The sequence below is a fragment of the Dama dama genome, chromosome 10, assembly GCF_033118175.1.
Source record: "Dama dama isolate Ldn47 chromosome 10, ASM3311817v1, whole genome shotgun sequence".
In the NCBI taxonomy this organism is placed as follows: Eukaryota; Metazoa; Chordata; class Mammalia; order Artiodactyla; family Cervidae; genus Dama; species Dama dama.
The window spans coordinates 28,006,282-28,025,416 of NC_083690.1; the positions used below are offsets into that span (position 1 = coordinate 28,006,282).

The 19,135-nt window shown below is 50.7% G+C and overlaps 2 protein-coding genes across 3 annotated transcripts; both read right to left on the reverse strand.

Moving 5' to 3' along the window:
* Positions 1-19: 19 nt before the first annotated feature.
* Positions 20-5,969, reverse strand: PRSS53 (serine protease 53). The gene is made up of 10 exons (XM_061153280.1): positions 4,869-5,969; positions 3,903-3,923; positions 3,634-3,796; positions 3,050-3,315; positions 2,757-2,911; positions 2,378-2,597; positions 1,435-1,585; positions 1,106-1,350; positions 880-1,019; positions 20-690 (listed from the first exon to the last, which is right to left on the reverse strand). The coding sequence occupies exons 1-10, from the start codon at positions 4,924-4,926 to the stop codon at positions 337-339; spliced, it is 1,773 nt and encodes a 590-aa protein (XP_061009263.1). The 5' UTR covers positions 4,927-5,969; the 3' UTR covers positions 20-336.
* A 986-nt stretch (positions 5,970-6,955) lies between these two features.
* On the reverse strand, positions 6,956-8,991 carry VKORC1 (vitamin K epoxide reductase complex subunit 1). Of its 2 annotated transcripts, XM_061153282.1 has the most exons (3): positions 8,763-8,986; positions 7,847-7,956; positions 6,956-7,393 (listed from the first exon to the last, which is right to left on the reverse strand). In XM_061153282.1, the coding sequence occupies exons 1-3, from the start codon at positions 8,933-8,935 to the stop codon at positions 7,185-7,187; spliced, it is 492 nt and encodes a 163-aa protein (XP_061009265.1). In that variant the 5' UTR covers positions 8,936-8,986; the 3' UTR covers positions 6,956-7,184. The 2 variants fall into 2 exon arrangements, with proteins under 2 accessions (XP_061009265.1, XP_061009266.1); XM_061153283.1 differs by lacking the exon at positions 7,847-7,956 and having other exon boundaries at positions 8,763-8,991.
* Between the last annotated feature and the right edge of the window lie 10,144 nt (positions 8,992-19,135).

Sequence of the window (19,135 nt, forward strand, 5' to 3'; positions counted from 1 at the left end):
CTCCCTGTCCTGCAGGGTGGAGCTTTCAGGGCAGGTTCCTTCCCAGAGCCCTTTGCGCTGTCGGACCTGCCTGGGAAAGGCAGGGGGCTGGATGGGAGAGAAGCAATTTTGTGGGAGTTGCCTTGCTGTGACTGCAGCGTCCCAGAGCCACCTGTCAGCAGTTGGCTGGCTGGCCTGTCAGGGAGAGGAAGGAGGGTGGGGTTGGTCTCGAGCTCACAGCTTCCCTCCCTCCCTCAAAGGAAGAGGAAGGAGGTGCCCCTGAGCCCCTATGACAGATGAGAAAAGTGAGGGCTGCACAGGTTGAGAGGTGTGCTCCTAACCAGTCAATGACAAGAGCTAGTACTTGAATCCCCATGACTCCGTCCACGGCTCCACCCACTGCAGCTGGAGGTGGCTGGGGACAGATGGCCCCAGGCCGGCAGAGAAGGGGTCTGCGGAGGCAGGTGTTGGCAGGAGGCCCCAGGGCCACGTACTCGTGTTAGCCGCGCAGCTTCTGGGCTCGGGCTCGGGCTCAGGCTCCTCAGCGAAGTAGACCTGCCAGTCCAAACTGCTGACCCAGTTCTCGTAGGTGGGGAGCGCTGCAAAGACAGCAGGTCTTGCGGGGCCTTGGCAGGCATCTCCGAAGCTGTGCAGCCCAGCCAGGAACCATGTGCCCCTCACTTGGTGCACCAGTGGTGCCCCCGACAGGCCCTGAAAGGGGTCAAGTCAGGGGACTCTGCTTTGTGACTTGTTCCTAGGCGGCTGCATGGGGCAGGAGGGGCTGGGGCTGGGGGTCTGGCTCTTTGGGAGTCAGTTGGCAGAAAGGTTACAGGTGAGAGGTCAGGCTGTGAGTGGGAGGGCGAGGGGCCTGTGGGGTGACGTTAGGGGAGTGGGGCTCACCTCACAGCCGGGCGGCTCGCCCACAACACTGGTACACACCATCCCCGGCAGAATGCTATTGCTCCCGAGGGCTCCGTGCAGGCGGCTACAGGCCCTGGGCCCCAGGAGGGTCACAGGCACTGTCTGAGGGGAGCTGGTGTCTGCAGGGTAAGGGAGAAGACCCAGCTGCTACCTCAGCCTCCAGGCTGCATGCCCAGCTGCTGGGCACCCTCTCCTGTCCACACACCTGCTCCTTGGCGGGCCAGCCCTAGGACCCAGCCACGTTCCCCATCAGGCAGGCGGTGGTCCGAATAGGGCAGGCAGAGGGGCCGCAGGCTGGGGCCCAGGGTTACAGGCTGGGCCAACAGCAGGAGGGCCACGTCATAGCCCCCCTCCGGGTGGGTATACGCCCCATGCAGGATGACTTGCTTCAGGCCCGACTCCTCTGGGCCGACCCCCAGGCCTACTGTCCATTCCTCTGGGGTCTGGCGCCTGTGCAAGGACAGCAGTGACAGCACTGGGTGGCAGAGCCACCATCAGAAGTTGGGGCACAAGGACGAGGGAGTCAGGGCTCACCCAATGAAGCAGTGGGCCGCAGTCAGCACCACCTCCTCTGACACCAGGGCTCCACCGCAAGCTAGCTTCCCTTGGTGCTTCAGCCTAGCGTCCCAGGGCCACGGGGAAGGAGCTCCCGCCTGAGGGCCTTCTCTCCTCAGAGATCCACAGGCTGAAACAGATGCATTACATCATCTGCCTTCTCTAAGCACTCACTGCATGCCAGGCCCTGCTCTAAGAGCTTCCTGTGTGCTATTGAATATCCTTACATTATCCTTTTAAGCTGAATCTTTGTTATTTTCACTACTGAGGTAACCAACATTCCAGAGGTTTAGTGACTTTCTAGCTCAGTAACCACAGGCAAGTAGCCAACTTGGGATTCAAAACCCAGGGTCTAAGCTTTTAACCCTGATGGTCCAGCATCATGGGAGTGGCCCACTCATCATTCCTCTACCCCGCCTGTCTGCACCCCTCTGGGCTTGGAATGGCCCCAGAACTCCTGGCTCACTGATGCTTCTCTTCCCATCAAGATAGAGCTTCCATCCCAGGAATTATTTTGCATGCCATTTGCATGTTAGTCACTTAACGCCAGAATTCACGCCCTACTGAGTGGGAACCCTGCCCTCTCCAATCTTGTGGAGTCTCTGCTTGGAAATTTGCATCTTACCCCCCAGACCTTCAGCCAGGTACCAGAAATTCCTCTTCTTACCTGAACCCAAATGCATAAAGTTCTGAAGTGTCTATGTCTCTCAGACATAAATGGAGCTGTTCCCATCCTGGTCTGAAAGGGTCCTTTAAATCCCCTTGTTACCCCGTGGCAGTGTGTGGATGCCTCGTTAATCAGTTTTCTATTCTGAACTGAAATTTATTCCACTGTGGCTCCCACCTGCTGCTGCCCAGAAGTCCTCATGCAGCCCAGGGGGAGGCTCCCCCGCATCCCACTCCTGACACCCGCTGCTCATACCTACACAGCTGTCCTCATCACTGATCTCCGGGGTCTCCGGGTTCTGGGTTAGGAAGGCTGCCCCCTGAGCTCGAGCCTGCAGCCAGGAGCTGTGAGCAGCCATATTGGTCAGCAGCACAGGAGTGTCTTCCCGGGCACAGCTTGATGCAAAACTGATGATCCCAGCTTGAACCCAGTGTCCATCGGGTTCGCGGCACAGCACAGGACCCCCGGAATCTCCCTGAAATGGGCAGTGTTGTCAGAGACAGACATCTGAGCCCCAGCCCTGGGTAGACACCCGCTGTGGGCCGCCCTTCCACCCATCCCTGTGGATTGAGTGTCCAGCCTATGGCAGGCCCCCTCCTCTTTTTTTTCCCTTCCCCTATCCTCCCCCTCAGACCTGACAGGGCCCCTGCATCCCAGGCTGGGGACCCCCACACAGCATCCCGGGCCTGGCTGGACTGGCCAGTGACCGCTGGTGTAGGCGGTTGTAGAGACAGTTACACGTGGGGCGGCTGATTAGACGCAGGCGCAGATTCCGTAGGGTCCTGGGAGCTGGCAAAAGAGAGGGGGTTGGGGCCAAAGTCTGGGCCCAGAGGAGCAAGGGAGACGGGGAATGGGAACAGTTAGCAGCTGAGGCTGTGTGACCTTGGGCAAGCCAAGTACCTCTCTGGGCTTCAGGCCAGCACTTACCATCATTGGTGTCCTGATCCCAGCCAGTGGCCCAGCAGGAAGTCCCAAAGGGGAAGCGATGGGCAGGTCGGGGCAAGCAGAGAGGTGTGTGGGCCACGGGGTGGGCGAGCCGGAGCAGTGCCAGGTCTGAGCCCTGGCTGTAGTGGTTGTAGGCCCTGGGCAGCTGCAGAGCTGTTACCCCCACCTCCTCAGCCCCTGGGCTCAGGCCTTCATGCTGCAGAGAACCCAGGACAACTGACCAGGCGTTCAGTTCTGTCATTGCCTCCCTGGAAGGGGGAGAGGGGATAAGACCCAAACATTGAGTGCCAACAGAGACAATGACACTGTAAGAGATAGCACAAGGAGATGACAGATGGCCCAAACTGTGGCTTTGCACAAGGGCCATCCTCCCAACCTCGGCTGTCACATTTGTAAGACTTCTACCACGAAAGTTTGACATTAATCTGATAGCGTGTTCCCGGCATGTGGCACATTTTAAATAAATGGTAGGTTGTTACTCTAGGGGCAGGGCTCAGTCTTGCAGGGCTTGGGGACAAATCACCCACCCCAAAGCCAGAAATCTTTTGACTACAGTCATGACTCACTTTTCAAAGCAGTGGGCTGCAGTGAGGACCCAGCTGTCTGCCACCAGGGACCCGCTGCAGACGTGGATGCCCTGCCTCCTCACGCTGGCCTGCCATGGCCACTCGCCAGGCACCGTGTCGCCCTCCTGAGGCTCAGGGGGACCAGGGCCTCGCTGCCCGCATGCTGTGGAGAGACATGAATCAGGCTGACAGCAGGCCCCTGGCTTGCCCTCACCCCCAGCACGACCCAGACCCAAGTAAGGCCCAGGCCCCACAGCCCCAGAACTTACCACGCTGAGCTGCTTGAAGACCTGGGAAGAGAAAGATGCAGGTGAGCCTTGGGGGAGGGGACCTGCCCAGCCCAGCCTTGGAGGAGGGGACAGGTTTTGGGGGGACTGGCCTGGGGTCCTTGCTATGACTCCGTCTGTGGCTACCACACCGGCCCCTCCCAGAATGAAAATATTTATATGAGGTCAAGAAACAGCTTTTATTGGAAGCTATTCAGAGTGTACACTCAGTCATTAATTCTCCTCTCCCAGTGCTGTGCTCAGCACTCCTGGGCATTGAGTGGCAGGGCCTGGGGTTCAGCTTGGGACCAGGCCAACCCTCCTCCAGGCTTCAGAACCCCCAACTCCTGCCCCTACCGCTGAGTCAGGGAGCAGCCTGTGCCTGTGGAGAGCATTAGCTTAATTGTGCCCTGGGCTGTGGAGGCCTAAGAGGAAGGATTAGAGGCCTGCGTCATGTCCAAGTTGTGGAGGGCGTCAGGAGTTGAGACTCACCCCACCCCTCTTCTGATGACTTGGCCTCCCCCGTCTTTCTAGAAAGAGACGCTACCAAAGGGTCCCCTGCCCTGCCTCTTCCCCATCACAGGCACACACAAACACACCCATTGAACATGGGAGAGATGGGATGTATGTAAAGATGGGGAGGCTGAGACCAAAGGGCCCCAGAACTTGCCTAAAGCTATTGTGGAAGGAGAGAGGCCAACAAGGGCACAGGGTACACACACAGGCATAATGACAGTTCCTGCAGACACAGATTATAATCCAGTCCAAGGAAATCACGCCCATTTGGACACAGGCGGCCACATACGTGTCCCCCCACACACACACCCGGACATAGTTACGTTGCCACAGGCTGACTGTCACCCCCCCAGGCAGGCTCCCTCCCACACACCCAGCTTCAGGGGCTGCTCCGGTAGAGGACAGCCCCCAAACCATCACCGTAACCCCCCCACCCAAACCCAGGTGACTCACCCTCTATGTGGACCACGGCTCCCAGGATGAACAGCTTCAGTCCCCAGCTCTGCTTCATGCTGCTCCAGGTCAATCTGCCGCCTGTGCTCTGGTTCTCAAGAGAGGCCACCTGGGTCTCCCTAGCTCCACCTCTGCTCCACCCCCAATTTGCTAGGAGTCAGGTGTCATTGCTTTTGCTGGGCTGGAAGGGGGCCAGCAGTTTCTAGCTCTGGGGCTGTGGCTGTGTGACCCTGGGCTATTCACCACCTCTCCCTGGGCCTCAGCCGTGGTATCGCTGCCTGGGTTCACATCCCAGATCCCCCTAACACGTGAATGATTTTGGACAGTTAGCTCCTCCTACCTTGTCTGAAAAGCTCAGAGCTGTTGGATGTAAAAATGCCTTTACCGCAGCCTGGCAGAGTGAACTTGCTCCCAGCAGGGGAGCTGGTACAGGTGAAGAGTACAGTAGGCAGGCCTTTCCCACCTCTCTCCTAGGCCTGGATCCAAGTGGGTTTCACATACCTTCTCCCATCTTGCTTCAGAGGCAGCATGTGCTGGACTGGGTGTCAAGAGGTCAGGCTCTCTGCTTCTTGCTGGCTGAAGCTAGCAAATTGCAATGCCTTTCTGCCACCTTCCTGGGAAACCAGGGTTATGTGGGGCCCACCTCCCCCACCATTTTATTTTTATTTTTTGGCTGCATTGTGCAGCTTGTGGGGTCTTAGCTCTCCAACAAGGGATTGAACCCTGGCCCATGGCAGTGAAGGTGTGGAGTCCTAACCACTGGACCACCAGGGAATTCCCTAGAACATTAAGGGGCTTGAGCATCCTTGGATTTTGGAAAACTCAATCAGGAGGCAAGAATACTCAGGGTGAATCCTTTTTCTCTCTGACTTCTAACTCAGACCAGCCCAGACTCTTTAGGAACCGTGGCCCCAACTCAGAGGCAGCTGTGGCTTGGGTTAAAAACAGACACTGGAGCTAATATGGACCTGGTAGATTCAAATCCTGAGGGCTTCCTAACCCCTCCCCCAAACTAGCTGTGTGATCTTAGGCAAATTACTTAGCCTCTCTGAACCTCAAGTCTCCTCCTCAAGACATACAGTCAGCTCTGTATCCACAGGTTCCACATCTGCAGAGTCGACTGAATGCAGATCAAAAAAAAAAAAAATCCAGAAATTTCCAAAGGACAGAACTTGAGTGTACTGCTTGCCAGTAACTAGTTATCTAGCATTTACATTGTATTTACAACTATTTACATTATATTAGATGTTATAAGTAATCTAGAAATGACTTAAAAGTATAGCTTAAAGTATATGGGAAGATGTGTATATGTTATGTGCAAATACTACACCATTTTATTTATTTTTTTGATGTACTATATGGCTTGTTGGATCTTAATTAGTTCCCTGACTATAGAGACTGAACCCTGGCCCACAGCAGTGAAGGCCTGGAGTCCTAATCACTGACCGCCGGGGAATTCCCTACGCCATTTACTATAAGGAACTTGAGCATCCTTGGATTTTGGTTTGGGAAGTGGGGTGGGTCTTGGAACCAATCTCCTATGGATACCAAGGGATGACTGTAATAATACCTACCTCATACAATTGCTATAGGGATTAAATGAGTTGACAGATGGCATGTTCTTAAACAGTGCTTTGCATGTGGATAAGTACTTAGGATACATTAGGAAAAACAAAACAAAAACACAGCCTGTCCCTTTCCTTCCAGGGCTGTCAAGACTGGCTTCTAGTGGTAGATAAGGCAGCTGGAGGGGTTAAGGTTAGACTACAGGAAGAACTTCCAGGCACGTCTGCACAGAACCAGAAAGTCAGCTCGCCCTTGCAAGCACATACCTGGCTGCCCCAGAAGATGAGGCCTGTCTTCTGTGGGTAGCAGGCACAGAAGACTACCAGCCTGTTTCCTGGGGGTGGGGGCTGATGGCGCCCCAGGTTTTGCTGACTCCACATACTAGAGAAGGGACTAACCACCCTTCCCAGGCAGGCCCTCCACTCTCCCTCTGACTCATATCTTCCAGTCCCAGAAGAGGAAAGATCAGGGGAAGCCCAACACTAAGGTCCCTGGCAGACAGATGGCTCAGATTTGGCCAATTTATTTAAAAAATTTTATTGCTCTGAACCTTCCCTCCTTGAGCAACAGCAGGAGCTTTGGAAATCAGCCATTGGGAACAGAAACAGAGGCACTAAGGTGGAGGAAACAATGTGGCATGTTTGGTCCATTGTCCTGTGTGGGGAGTATGGTGGGGGCAACTTGCAGACTCTTCCAAGAACCCAGATGTGGCCTTCTTGGGCAAAGGTCACTCTGGCTTGGGGTGAGGGCTCAGTGCTCCTTGACCTTGCTCTGGGGTCCCTGGACCTCCCGGAAACTGAGCACCATCAGGCCCACATTGATGGCATAAGTAGTGATGCAAACGATGCAGAAATCGTACAGCACGAAGAACAGGATCCAGGCCAGGTACACAGAACCAGCTAGAGACACCAAGGAACTCAACTTCAGTAGAACAGATGCCCAGCGGCTCTGCAGGCAACCTGTAAGGCAGAAAAGGGGCAGACGTAGCCTTTGGGAACTGGCCACTACTAGAATATGCCATGACTCCATGGTGCCACCCAGACAGCAGGGGCTACTGGGGAAAGAGCCTCTAAAATGAGCAGCTCAGACAGGCCCCACCGAGACCCTGGTTCTCCTACGTGTTCAATGATCCCTGGGACCAAACAGTGAATTTTCCTGCTGAGCTCTACATGAGATGAGAGACAGCAACCCTTGGGTTTCCCCCAGAAAGGAGTCTGTTCTAGAAAACCGGGCTCCTGGGAAGTCTCTAAGGGCCCTCTGGTTCTGACAGTAAAGACTTCTGTAAGTTCCCACCTCCTTGGTGCTCAGTGATGCACATTTAGTTGGCCATCTGGGTCACCAAGACTGCAAGAGTTCAGGCTGGGCTGGCCAAGAGGGGAAGGGGACTGTCACGAGAGGGTAAGGCCACTCACCTAACAACAACTGCAGTGTGTAGAAGATGCAACCAAATATGCTGTTGGATTGATTGAGGACACTGTCTTTGCCCAGCACATGTTCCACCAGTCCGAAGCCACGGCCCCACCTGGTGGAGGAGGGGGCCTAAGTTAGGAATGTCAACCCAGTGCCCTGAGCCCTATCCTGGGAGGGTTGTTTCCAAGAAGCCAGCTGGACTGTCCTTCCCCATCTCACCCTCCCCCCAACCCCTACATGAGTCCAAGGGTCAGTGACCTCCGAGCATAGCCTTTCTTTGGCCAAGGCAGGATTCCATGTCACTGCCCCATCCTCCCCCATCCCCAGATCAGGCCTGGCCATGGCTGTCCCATAGACTCTTCTTTTCATCCTAGACTTTCAATAAATCCTATGATGGTAAGGTGCGTATAACCCTTCATCTTATTTTACAGAGTTACCAGAGACTGGGAAACCAGGACAGAATCTCTCTGCCTTGGACCCCTAAATCTCCAGTGCCCCCGCCACCCTCCCCCGTCTTCTGTCTCAGGTCATCCCACAAACTCTGTATCCTCAAGCATAACCAGACCTGGCCACCTTGTCGCCAGGCACGCCCATCCTTAAGACCATAATCAGTTCCCACACTCGACCCCATCTCCCTGTGTCCTGCCCGGTCACTGTTATTCCTTGTCATCAGAATTCACATGCATCCCCTCGAATAATCCCAGCCCCCAGCACTATCTGCCCCCTTAGCTCCACACTCCTATCTTGGACACACTCGTTTCTCCAGGCAACGCTCCCTTGAGCAGCCTGGTCCCGCGCGTCCGCTCCTCGGGAACCCCAATCCCCGATTGATCTGGCAGCCTGGCTGCCATGCACACCTGGACCCCATGCACCGCTCTTACGAGCAGCGGTCCCCCAAGCCCTCCACTCTCCGTGCACCTGGAGGAGAAGACGCGCGAACAGCTGATGGCGGTGCCCACGTCGCAGAGCGCGCGGTAATCCCGGTCCCGGGCGCGCGCCGCCTTCACGTGCAGCGCGTAGAGAGAGAGCACTAAGCCCGCGAGGCAGAGCGCGAGCCGCACCCACCCCGGACTCCGCCAGGTAGTGCCCATGTCTTCTGGTCCCGCCCGAAGCCTCAGCCGGAAACGAACCGGCCACGGGGCAGGGGCGGGGCCAGATTTGACCTCGCCCGCTCCCGCCCCTCTAACTGAACGATTGGCCTGCTGGTCTCGCACTCCCTGATCTAATTGGTTGTTCCTATGATTTGGCAAGCGTGCTGCCGTGGTAGGAAAACAGTTGAGGGATGCTGGGACTGGAAAACCGATTAAGGGACTTGGGTATTTATGGATTTGACGGCCTGCCAGGCATGATGGGAATTGTAGTCCGGGCGGCTGCAGTGCCTCAAGGGTAATGGAATCTCCGGAGTTTTACAAATTATATTAATCGGGCTAACAATATATAGCGTTTACTCTAGTCCAAGCCCTGTTTTAACTTTGGAGAATCCTGGAACTAGAGACCAGCGGATCAGGGAATCCAGGGCATACTGCGATCTGATCAAGAACCAAGCGTTTTCCCTAAAATTATCTCAAGACAGTATAGCCTCCAATCCGCCTAGTTTGCCCAGCCATTCCCTCCTGCTGCACCAGCGCCTCCTGCTGGCCGATCTCTACGTCTCTCTCCTATATTCCCAGCTCCATCAGCTTCGCCATATCCTGGACAGTATCCTAACCTCTGTTCTATTGTGGCGCCACCTGGCGAAACCTGAGCCCAAATCAACCCAACAGTCCCTCCATTCGAACCCTTTGATGGGCTAACTGTACCTCTCCCTTTCACACACAGCGTTTATTGACGAGCCATCTCACCCGGGATAGGCTTTCCGGGTGGCGCAGTAGTAAACAATCTGCCTGCCGATGCAGGAGGTGCAAAAGACGCGGATTCCATCCCTGGGTCGGGAAGATCCTCTGGAGTAGGAAATGGCAGCCTGTTCCAGTATCATTACCTGGAAAATTCCATCGGATAGAGGAGCCTAGCAGGCTACAGGTCGCAAAGAGTTGGACACGACTGAGCACACATACACACACACACACACACACACACCCCTCACCTATACCTCCCTTTCCTTCCATTTGCATTGAAACTTTCCCCCCATTTTAGAAGCTGCAATAATTACCCCTTTACAACAAGTTTTTGGTGTTTTTTTTTTTTCCAGAAGATTTTACACTCTTAGCCTTTACTTCCTTACATCTTCCTTGCTGCTCAACACGACATAAACTAGCTCCTGCCCCCAGTACTCCCGGGATAACTTGTATCACCAGGAAGCTAAATTCAACGAATATTTTTCAGTTCTTATCATGCTTGACTTCCCAACAATATTAATCCTTCCTGGGAACCCTGTCTTCCTCTGGCTTTTGTTATATTTCACTCTTCTAAACCGCCCTCCTCCCTCCCTGGCTGTTGCTTCTCAGGCCCTCTTCTCTTCTTGCAGACAATGTGGTCAGTGGAATAATGGCTCTTAAAGATGTGTGTGTGTGTGTGTGTGTGTGTGTGTGTGTGTGTGTGGTGTGTGTATTAGTTACTCGATCATGTCTGACTGTATGTGATCCCATGGACTGTAGCTCTCCAGGCTCTTCTATCCATGGAATTCTCCAGGCAAGAATACTGGAATGGGTTGCTATTCCCTTCTCCAGGCTCCCAAAGATGTCAGTGCCCTAATTCCTGGGACTTGTGGACATGTTAGTTTACATGGCAAATGGGAATTAAGGTTGCAGATGGAATGAAGGCTACTAATCTGCTGATTTTAAAACAGATTATCCTATGGGTCCCAATGTCATCACAAGGGTCCTTAAAAGTGAGAGCAGAAGAGTCAGAAGGAGGTGTGACTACTGAAGAAAAGCAAAAAGAGATGCGATGTTGCTGGCCTTGAAGATGGAGGAAAGGGGTAGTGAGCTAGGGAATGTGGGTGGTCTCTAGTAGCAGGAAAAATTAAAGAAATGGATTCTCCCCTAGAGCCTGCAGAGAGGAAGTGTTTTTTTTTTTTTGGCTTCACAATATGGCTTGCAGGATCCTAGTTCCCTAACCAGGGACCAAACCCCTGCTCCCAAAGTGGAAGTGCAGAGTCCTAACCACTGGCTGAGTCCTAATCACTGGTCCTGCAGGGACTTCCCCAGAAAGGAACTATTGCCATCCTGATTTTAGCTCAATGAGACCCATGCCAGACTTCTGAACTCCAGGACTGTAAGATAATAAGTTCATGTAGTTTTAAGCTACTAAGTGTGTGGTAATTTGTTACAGCAGCAATAGGAATCTAGTACAGAACACTATGACTTAGGCCAGTTTCTCAGCTCTTTCCACATTTTTCTGGCGTGTTCCTATTATTCATGGCTGACTTCTTCCCAAATGAGTGATCTAAGAGGGAGTAAGGTAGAAACCACAATATCTTTATGACTCAGCCTTGAAAGTCACATGTTGTCATTTATCTTATTGGGTCAGGTCAGCTCTGTTCAATGTGAGAAGAGACTCCAGAAGGATATAAATACAGGAAGTTAGGACTCATTGAGGGCTTACTGCTGTTCAACAAATTACCACAAAAATAATGACTGAAGAAAAAACAACCTTTTTATTTTCTCTCAGTTTTTAAGGGTTAGGAATTCGATATGAGAATTTTGCCTTGGCAGTACTGGTTCACATAACTGCAGTCAGATGATGACTAATATTGGAGCAATGGGAGGCTGATAACTTGACTTCTCTCTCTCTTCTTTGTTTTTGGCTGTGCTGGGTCTTTGTTACTGCGTGTGGGCTTTCCTCCTAGTTGCGGCAAATGGAGGCTACCCTCTGAAGGAGTCTTTTGGGCCTAGAAAAGAGAACAACAGTCTCAAAGGCCCCTTGCTGAATCATCTAGCTTCGGAGAAAACAAAGCATAACTTTAGTTCCACCCTGATGCTCCAGGCCGGTTGCATCTATCTGGGACTTATCACCCCCTGTCTGGAAACCTTCCACCCTCTACACCCGCCCAGAAGACTTATCACCCCCTGCCCAACTACAAATGTCATCTCAACAAAAGAATACTCAAAATATCCTGCCTGATTGACATTTCCCTTATCGCTTGCACAAACCTCCCTATAAGTATGAAGCCTCCCTGATCCCTCTCGGAGCTCAGCCTGGTTGTTAGGCCGTCTGTCGCCCCTCCTTGCCTGAATAAAGGTAACCTACTTCTGTTGAGGTGGTCTTTCCTCTTCTGCCTCGCCCGAACTATACCCTACACTCTCTAGTTGCAGTGTGAGGGGTTCTCATGGCGGCTTCTCTTGTTGCATGGGCTCTAGGCTCACAGGCTTCAGTAATTGTGATGCGAGGGCTCTAGAACACAGGCTGAGTAGTTCTGGTGCAAGGGCTTAGTTGCTCTGCGGCATGTGGGATCCATCTTCCTGGCCCGTGTTCCCTGCACTGGCAGGGGGATTCTTTAGCACTGAGCCCCTGAAGAATTACGCCCCTTCCCCTTCGTGTCGCCTCAGGGACTCTCCGTGAATCCATGTAGCCACACCTCCACAGGGGCTAGTTTGGGCTTCCTCACAGCATGGCAGACTCCAGGCCACAGCAACCAGTTTCCAAAACTGTCTTCCAGGATTTCCACCTCCTACTATACATAACGTTGTGTAATTTCTCCCCACCCTAAATAGGGCTGACCTGGCCCAATGGGATAATGAAGATATGATGGTTTATGACTCTGGAGGCTGTCATTAGCATATTGTGGCTTCCATTTTGCTCCCTCTTAGATCATTGACTCTGGGTGAAGTCAGCTGCCATGTTATGAAGACACCCAAGCAGCCCGAGGGAGGGGTCCTCTTCGTGAGAAACTGAGACTTCCTATTAACACCCCGCACTAACTTGCCAGGCATGCAAGACAGCCACCCTGGAAGTGGAGTCTCCAGCATTAGTCAAGACTTCGTATGACTGTAGTTTCAGGCAACATTTTTTTTTTTTTTTATGTCCATACCATGCAGCTTTTGGGGTCTTAGTACCCTGACCAGGGATTGAAACTAAGTCCTTGCCAGTGAAAGCACGGTGCCTGACCACTGGACCACTGGGCAATATCTTGACCACAACTACATAAGCAACCCTGAACCCGAACCAGCTAACTCAGCTTCTCCGAGATTCCTGACCCAAAGAAACCGTGTGAGATAATAAATATTTATTGTTTTGAACTGCTATATTGTGAGGGTAATTTGTCATACAACAACAGATAATTAATACAAGGCAATCAGGGACTCCTGTGGTAGTCCAGTGGTTAGGACTCTGTGCTTCCAATGCAGGGGGCATGGGTTCGATCTCTGGTTGGGGAACTAGGGTCCTACATGGCCAAAATAATAACTATAAAAAAATAAATAATTAAAAAATACAGGGCAATCAGATTGTTTATGTGACGACTCAGGTCCCCAGTAGAGGTTCTCCAGGGAACCAAGTAGAACCTGTATCATCTTTTAAGATCTAGCTTAATACATCATCATTTAGTATCCCTTCCACTGTAATCACAAATCTGCTTAGAACCAATGGGAAGGAAATCAGAACTTTACCTCTTGATAGGAGAAGTGTCAAAATCATAAACTAAGAAGTTCAGGGACTTTCCTGGTGATGCAAGTAGATAGGAATCCACCTGCCAATGCCAGGGACACAGGTTTGATCCCTGGTCTGGGAAGATTCCACATACCGTGGGGCGACTAAGCGCAGGCGCCACAACTACTGAGCCTGAGCTCTGCAATCCACATGCTGCAACCACTGAAGCCCACACACCCTAGAGCCCGTACTCTGCAACAAGAGAAGCCACAGCAACGAGAAGCCAGAACATGGAAACAAAGAGTAGCCCCCGCTCACCTCACCTGGAGAAAGCCCATGCGCAGTAGTGAAGACCCAGTGCAGCCATAAATATATAATTAATTAATTTTTTAAAAAGAGAAGTTCATGTGGGCATGTGGGGTGCAGCATCTTTGGGAAATACAAACTGCCACATGAGGCAACTTTTATTTTCCACCCACGTCTTCTCTTACTCCATACAGATTACAGCTTCTGAGCTCTGTCTGAGCCCAGATCTTGCTCCTGGGCTCCAAAGCCCATAGGCTTCTAGGACTTCTAGGACCTCACCATTTGGATATTCTCACAGGTCAATCAGATGCAATGCAACACACTCAAAACTGAGCTCCTATGTTAGTCAGCTATAAAAAGAAATGATATTGGGTCATTTGTGGAGACATGGATGGATCCAGAGACTGTCTTACAGAGTGAAGTAAGTCAGAAAGAGTAAAACATATCATTTATTAACACATATGTGTGGAAACTAGAAAATGGTATAGATGATCTTATTTGCAAAGCAGATATAGTGGTTTAGAGTTTAAGAATCTGTCTTCCAAGGTAAGGGACCCAGGTTGATCCCTAGTCAGGGAACTAAGATTCCACATGCTGTGGGGTAACTAAGCCCTAATGCCTCAATTAGAGAGCCCGAACCCTGCAACAGAAGTCAGTGTAACAAAAAGCCCATGTGTCATCATGAAGACAGCACAACTCAAAAAACTCCAACAACCACCCCCACCCACACATAAAAACAAAAATAGAGACATAGATATAGAGAATAAACATATGAACACCAAGAGGGGAAAGGGGGTGTGGTGGGATGAATTGGGACTTGGGGATTGACTGTATACACTACTGATGAAAAAGTGAAAGTCGCACAGTCGTGTCCGACTCTTTGCGATCCCATGGACTATAGCCTGCCCAGCTCCTCTGTCCATGGAATTCTCCAGGCAAGACTACTGGAGTGGGTTGCCATTTCCTTCTCCAGGGGATCTTCCCGATCCAGAGATCGAACCCAGGTCTCCTGCATTGCAGATAGATTCTTTACCAACTGAGCCACAAGGGAAGCCCCACACTACTGATACTGTGTATAAAATAGAGTCCCAGCTGGCTCAGTGGTAAAGAATCCACCTGCAATGCAGGAGACATGGGAGATCCGAGTTTGATCCCTGGGTTGGGAAGATCTGCTGGAGGAGGAAATGGCAACCCACTCCAGTATTCTTGCCTGGGAAATCCCACGGAGAGATGGCTGATGGACTGCAGTCCATGGGGTCACAAAGAGTTGGACACGACTGAGCACTCATGCACATAACATAGATAATTAATGAGAACCTACTGTATAGCTCAGGGAATTATATTCAGTACTCTATGGTGACCTAAATGGGAAGGAAATCCCCAAAAGAGGAGATGTATGTATACATATAGCTGATTTACTTTGCTGTATAGTAGAAACTAACAACATTGTAAAGCAATTATACGCCAATAAAAATTAGTTTAAAAAGATACATAAAATCTGAATGGTTTACAAAAAGCAAACTGAGCTCTTTACCTTCTCCAAATCTGGCTCTTCTCTGGGGTTTCCCATTTTAACCATGCCCCCCTGCCCAATCCACCCAAACCACTCTCCTCCTGGACGTCTCTCTCACTCCTGGCAATTTTTTTTTTTTTCAATTGGACCTAATTCCTTTATTAAATAAGCTTCATTTGGGAGCTGACTGCCACAGACCTCAGGAGAAAATGCATCTTGCTTTTGCAGAGATCAACATAGTTCAGCAATGCCCAAGCTCCTCTTTCAGAGAGGTGAACCTCAGCTTAGAGGAAAGGCTGAGGAGACTTCCACACTGAAGGTGACACGGAGAAATAATCACAGGGGAGCCAGTCCAGGAGCAAACTGAGCGCTGCGAAGCAGAGGCATCCGCACTCCTGGGAATTTATGCAGACCACTACCTTGACCCAAACCATCATCAGCTCCTACCTAGATAAATGTAGTAGTCTCCTCTCTGGTCCCTCACCCCAACATACATTCTCCACGCAACAATCAAAATGATCCTCTAAAAATAAAAATAAAATAAAATAAAGATGTAGTGTTATAGCCAGGCTTTAACATGAGGTAGGGGTGATTAGTGTCTGTTTTCTCTTAGGATCTTCAAGACCCCTGCCCAGAGGGGGTCTTATCCTTCCATTGTCATTTGCACAGGCGCTAAGCACAGAGTTCAGAGTCCACTGGAGAGGCAGCCTAGCACGACCAGCACGGACAGACCTGAGATGGAGTCCAGGCCCTATGAATTTCTTCTTCAGTAGCTTTGTCACTCTGCCTCTCATCAGCTCAGAGAAGAAAGCCCAATATTTCTTTCATTGATTTAACAAATGTTTATTGAGCACCTGTTACGTACCGGAGACTGTGTTAGGAGCACAAGATAAATCAGTATAGCAGGCAAATATTCATACATTGGTCTTAAATTTTAGGGAAAAAATTGAGTAATTAATATAGGAAATTCATATAATATGTTGTTGGTGATAAATGCTATGGATGAAATAAAGCGTAGAGCAGAAGAAATTTCCAGGCAGTCCAGTGTTTAGAACTCAGCATTTTTCACTGAAAGGGGTCAGGGTTCAGTCCCTGGTCCCAGCACTAAGAGCCCCAAAACCTTGAAGTCCGGCCAAATAAATAAATGAGTAAAGCAGTGTGAGGGGAATGGCTGCTACTCCTGCTAAGTTGCTCAGTCGTGTCCGACTCTGTGGGACTTTATAGACTGTAGTCCGCCAGGCTCCTCTGTCCATGGGATTTTCCAGGTAAGAATACTGGCGTGGGTTGTCATTTCCTTCTCCAGGGGATCTTCCCGACCCAGGGATCAAACACACATCTCTTAGGTCTCCTGCATTGGCAGGCAGGCTCTTTACCACTAGCCCCACCTAGGAAGCCATACTAACTAGAGGGGAATGGGGGCGATTGCAATTTTAAATCAGATTATCAAGTTGGGCTTTGTTCAACTGACATTTGGGCAAAAGCTTAGAGGAGGTGAGAGAGTAAGCTATGTGGAGGGGAAGGGTGTTCTAAACAGAGGGAACAGCTCATGAGAGGTGGAATGTGCCTAAGTATGTTTAGGGGAAAATGGGTGGGCCAGTGTAATGGGAGGTGAGGACAGAGAGGAAGAAGGGGGAAAGTTATTTAATCTCTTTTTAAAAAATTTACTTGGCTGCACCGGGTCTTAGTTGGGGCACTGCCGGGAGCCGGCACACGAGATCCCACCCATGACAAGGTCACAAGGGAGAAAACCTGGCGGGCAAGGCGGATCAGGTTTTCAGGGGTTTCAAAAAGGCCAGCTCACGAGATCCCACCCATGACAAGGTCACGAGGAGAAAGCCTGACAGGCAAGGCAGATCAGGTTTTCAGGAATTTCGAAAAGCTGCCCCCGGCGCTCACCTTAAAGATGATATCTGTCTTTCTGATGCCTGCCTCAATAGACTACTCCCTAATTTCTGTGACACAGGCAGAAGGCCTTCCCTGATCTCTTCCCAAATAAGAATCAATTTAGAACTTTAATCAATAAGTTTCCCAGGTGGTGGTATTTTATGAGATTATCCGGGGTGAAAGGAGTGTTTTAATTTAAACTCCTTTGCTGGTATTTTAGTTTGTTTGGCAAATGCATTTATGCCCTTGGTACTAATATGCATGATTGCTTATAATACCCTAATCATAAAATAACATAAAGAACCTGATCATATAACGGCCCTAACAGACATAGAGCCCTTCGGGGAGTGAGGAAGCCCTATTAGAAAACACAAGAAAAATTATTCTAAAAGTAGCTATTGGGTTAACATTTGCTTGCTGTGTTTTTGCTTTTAATGTGCTAAGGTTGTGTTATAGAAACCATTGTTAATATAGTTAAAGATCTAGAGAAATAAGAGCTTAGCCCTAGTGTGGTAACAATGAGATGGTTGTTAATTGTCAGCCAGGAGTGCTAGGCAGAGGCTGCCTCACCAAAGTCGCAGAGTCAGTCTGGGGTAAACTTCTTAGATAAACACAACTGACAACTTCTGCAGAAGGATTAATTTTTGTGTTAACAAGGTTATACTTCTACTCTGTACTGTTGCCCTATAAGACTGCTACCTTTCAGTTAAGGTCACCATAGATACAGAAAATAGGTTTACATTCACCTGACTTGCATAAAATGTTAATAGGCCCCAAGGCCAGAAGATAATGTACAAGACCCTCATAAACAAAGAAGTATGCAAAAAACACCCTGGTTTCGTGAAGAACAAGCTGATGTAATGTTAAACTATCTTCCCCTTGGAAATGTACTAATTTAGGGTATAAAAGCCACGGTAAAAAATAAAGCACGGCCAGACTCTGCCAGACTCTGCTGCACCCCCCGTCTGGTCACTCTCTCTCTCTCTCTTTTTCTCTCTCTCTCTCGCTCTCAGACTTGGCCCTATCAAGGCTGGTCTCACGTGTCTTCTCTCTCTCTCTTGCCAACGCCGTTCATCCTGAGGGTATCCCCTGGATCCTGCCGAGGCTGGACCCCAGCAGGGCACGGTGGAATCTTCCTTGCTGGCATGTGGGATCTCTTTCCCTGACCAGGGATTGAACTTGGGCCCCATGCATCTGGAGCAAGTAGTCTTAACCACTGACCATCAGGGAAATCTCCCGTTTAATCTTTCCGGGCCTCTATTCCGTCCTGTGAAAAATGAGGATATTAATAGTACCTACAAAAAAAACAAAAACAAAACAAAACAAAAAATAGTACCTACCTCAGAGGTACTGTTATGAAGACGAAACGAACACATGTCAATCTCTTAAACAGGGGCCTGACTGGCGGTGGCACTCGTGGAGGTGCATGTCCAACTTCCACCGCCGGGAGGCAGCAGCGAGTCCCGGCCGGGCTCTGGGCCAGCGTGCAGGGTCGGACGAGGTGAGGCTCTTCCCGGAAGTCTGCAGACTCTCTGACAGCAGCCGTCTCTGGCATTCCCGGCCACGCCGCGGCCACGTGAGCGCAGAGTTCTGGCACACTGCACGCACTTCTCTGCCTCTATGGGCACGCCGGCCTCCCACCGGGAGCATCCTCCCCTCTCCATTCATCCGCTGGCTTAAGCCCTGCCTGCCTCCAGCCTCCTCCGGCTTCACTCCAGGATAGCGCCAGGATGCGGGAAAAGAGAGTGGGAATGGTGTGGGGATGAGGGGCGAAGAGGAAATCCAGAGACTCTTCCTCATGATCTGTGCAGACTTTCCAGCCAATTTCTCAGGCAGGCCAGCTGGTGGTAAAGGGTCCAGCTTTCACTGCGGAGGGCCCAGGTTTAATCCCTAGTCACGGAACCAAGATTCCGCAAGCCATAGGTTGCAGCCGAAAAAGGAAAAAAAAAAAAAAAAAGATAGCTTCAAAGACATCTCCCGCTTTACTTGCTTCTTTAGTTTAAATTTTTAAAATATTTAGAATCCAGGCAGTTTAAGTACACACAAGTGTCTCTCCCATCAT

Bases quoted from the DNA above. Each gene is read 5' to 3' on its own strand.
- PRSS53 (XM_061153280.1), bottom strand. From the start codon at position 4,926: ATGAAGCAGAGCTGGGGACTGAAGCTGTTCATCCTGGGAGCCGTGGTC. The intron at 3,797-3,902 runs GTAAGTTCTGGG...GTCTCTCCACAG, and splicing joins TCTTCAAGCAGCTCAGCGTG to CATGCGGGCAGCGAGGCCCT. The intron at 3,316-3,633 runs GTGAGTCATGAC...TCCCCCTTCCAG, and splicing joins GCAGCCCACTGCTTTGAAAA to GGAGGCAATGACAGAACTGA.
- VKORC1 (XM_061153282.1), bottom strand. From the start codon at position 8,935: ATGGGCACTACCTGGCGGAGTCCGGGGTGGGTGCGGCTCGCGCTCTGC. The intron at 7,957-8,762 runs GTGCACGGAGAG...CTCCTCCACCAG, and splicing joins TCGCGCGTCTTCTCCTCCAG to GTGGGGCCGTGGCTTCGGAC. The intron at 7,394-7,846 runs GTGAGTGGCCTT...TCTGCCTTACAG, and splicing joins CACACTGCAGTTGTTGTTAG to GTTGCCTGCAGAGCCGCTGG.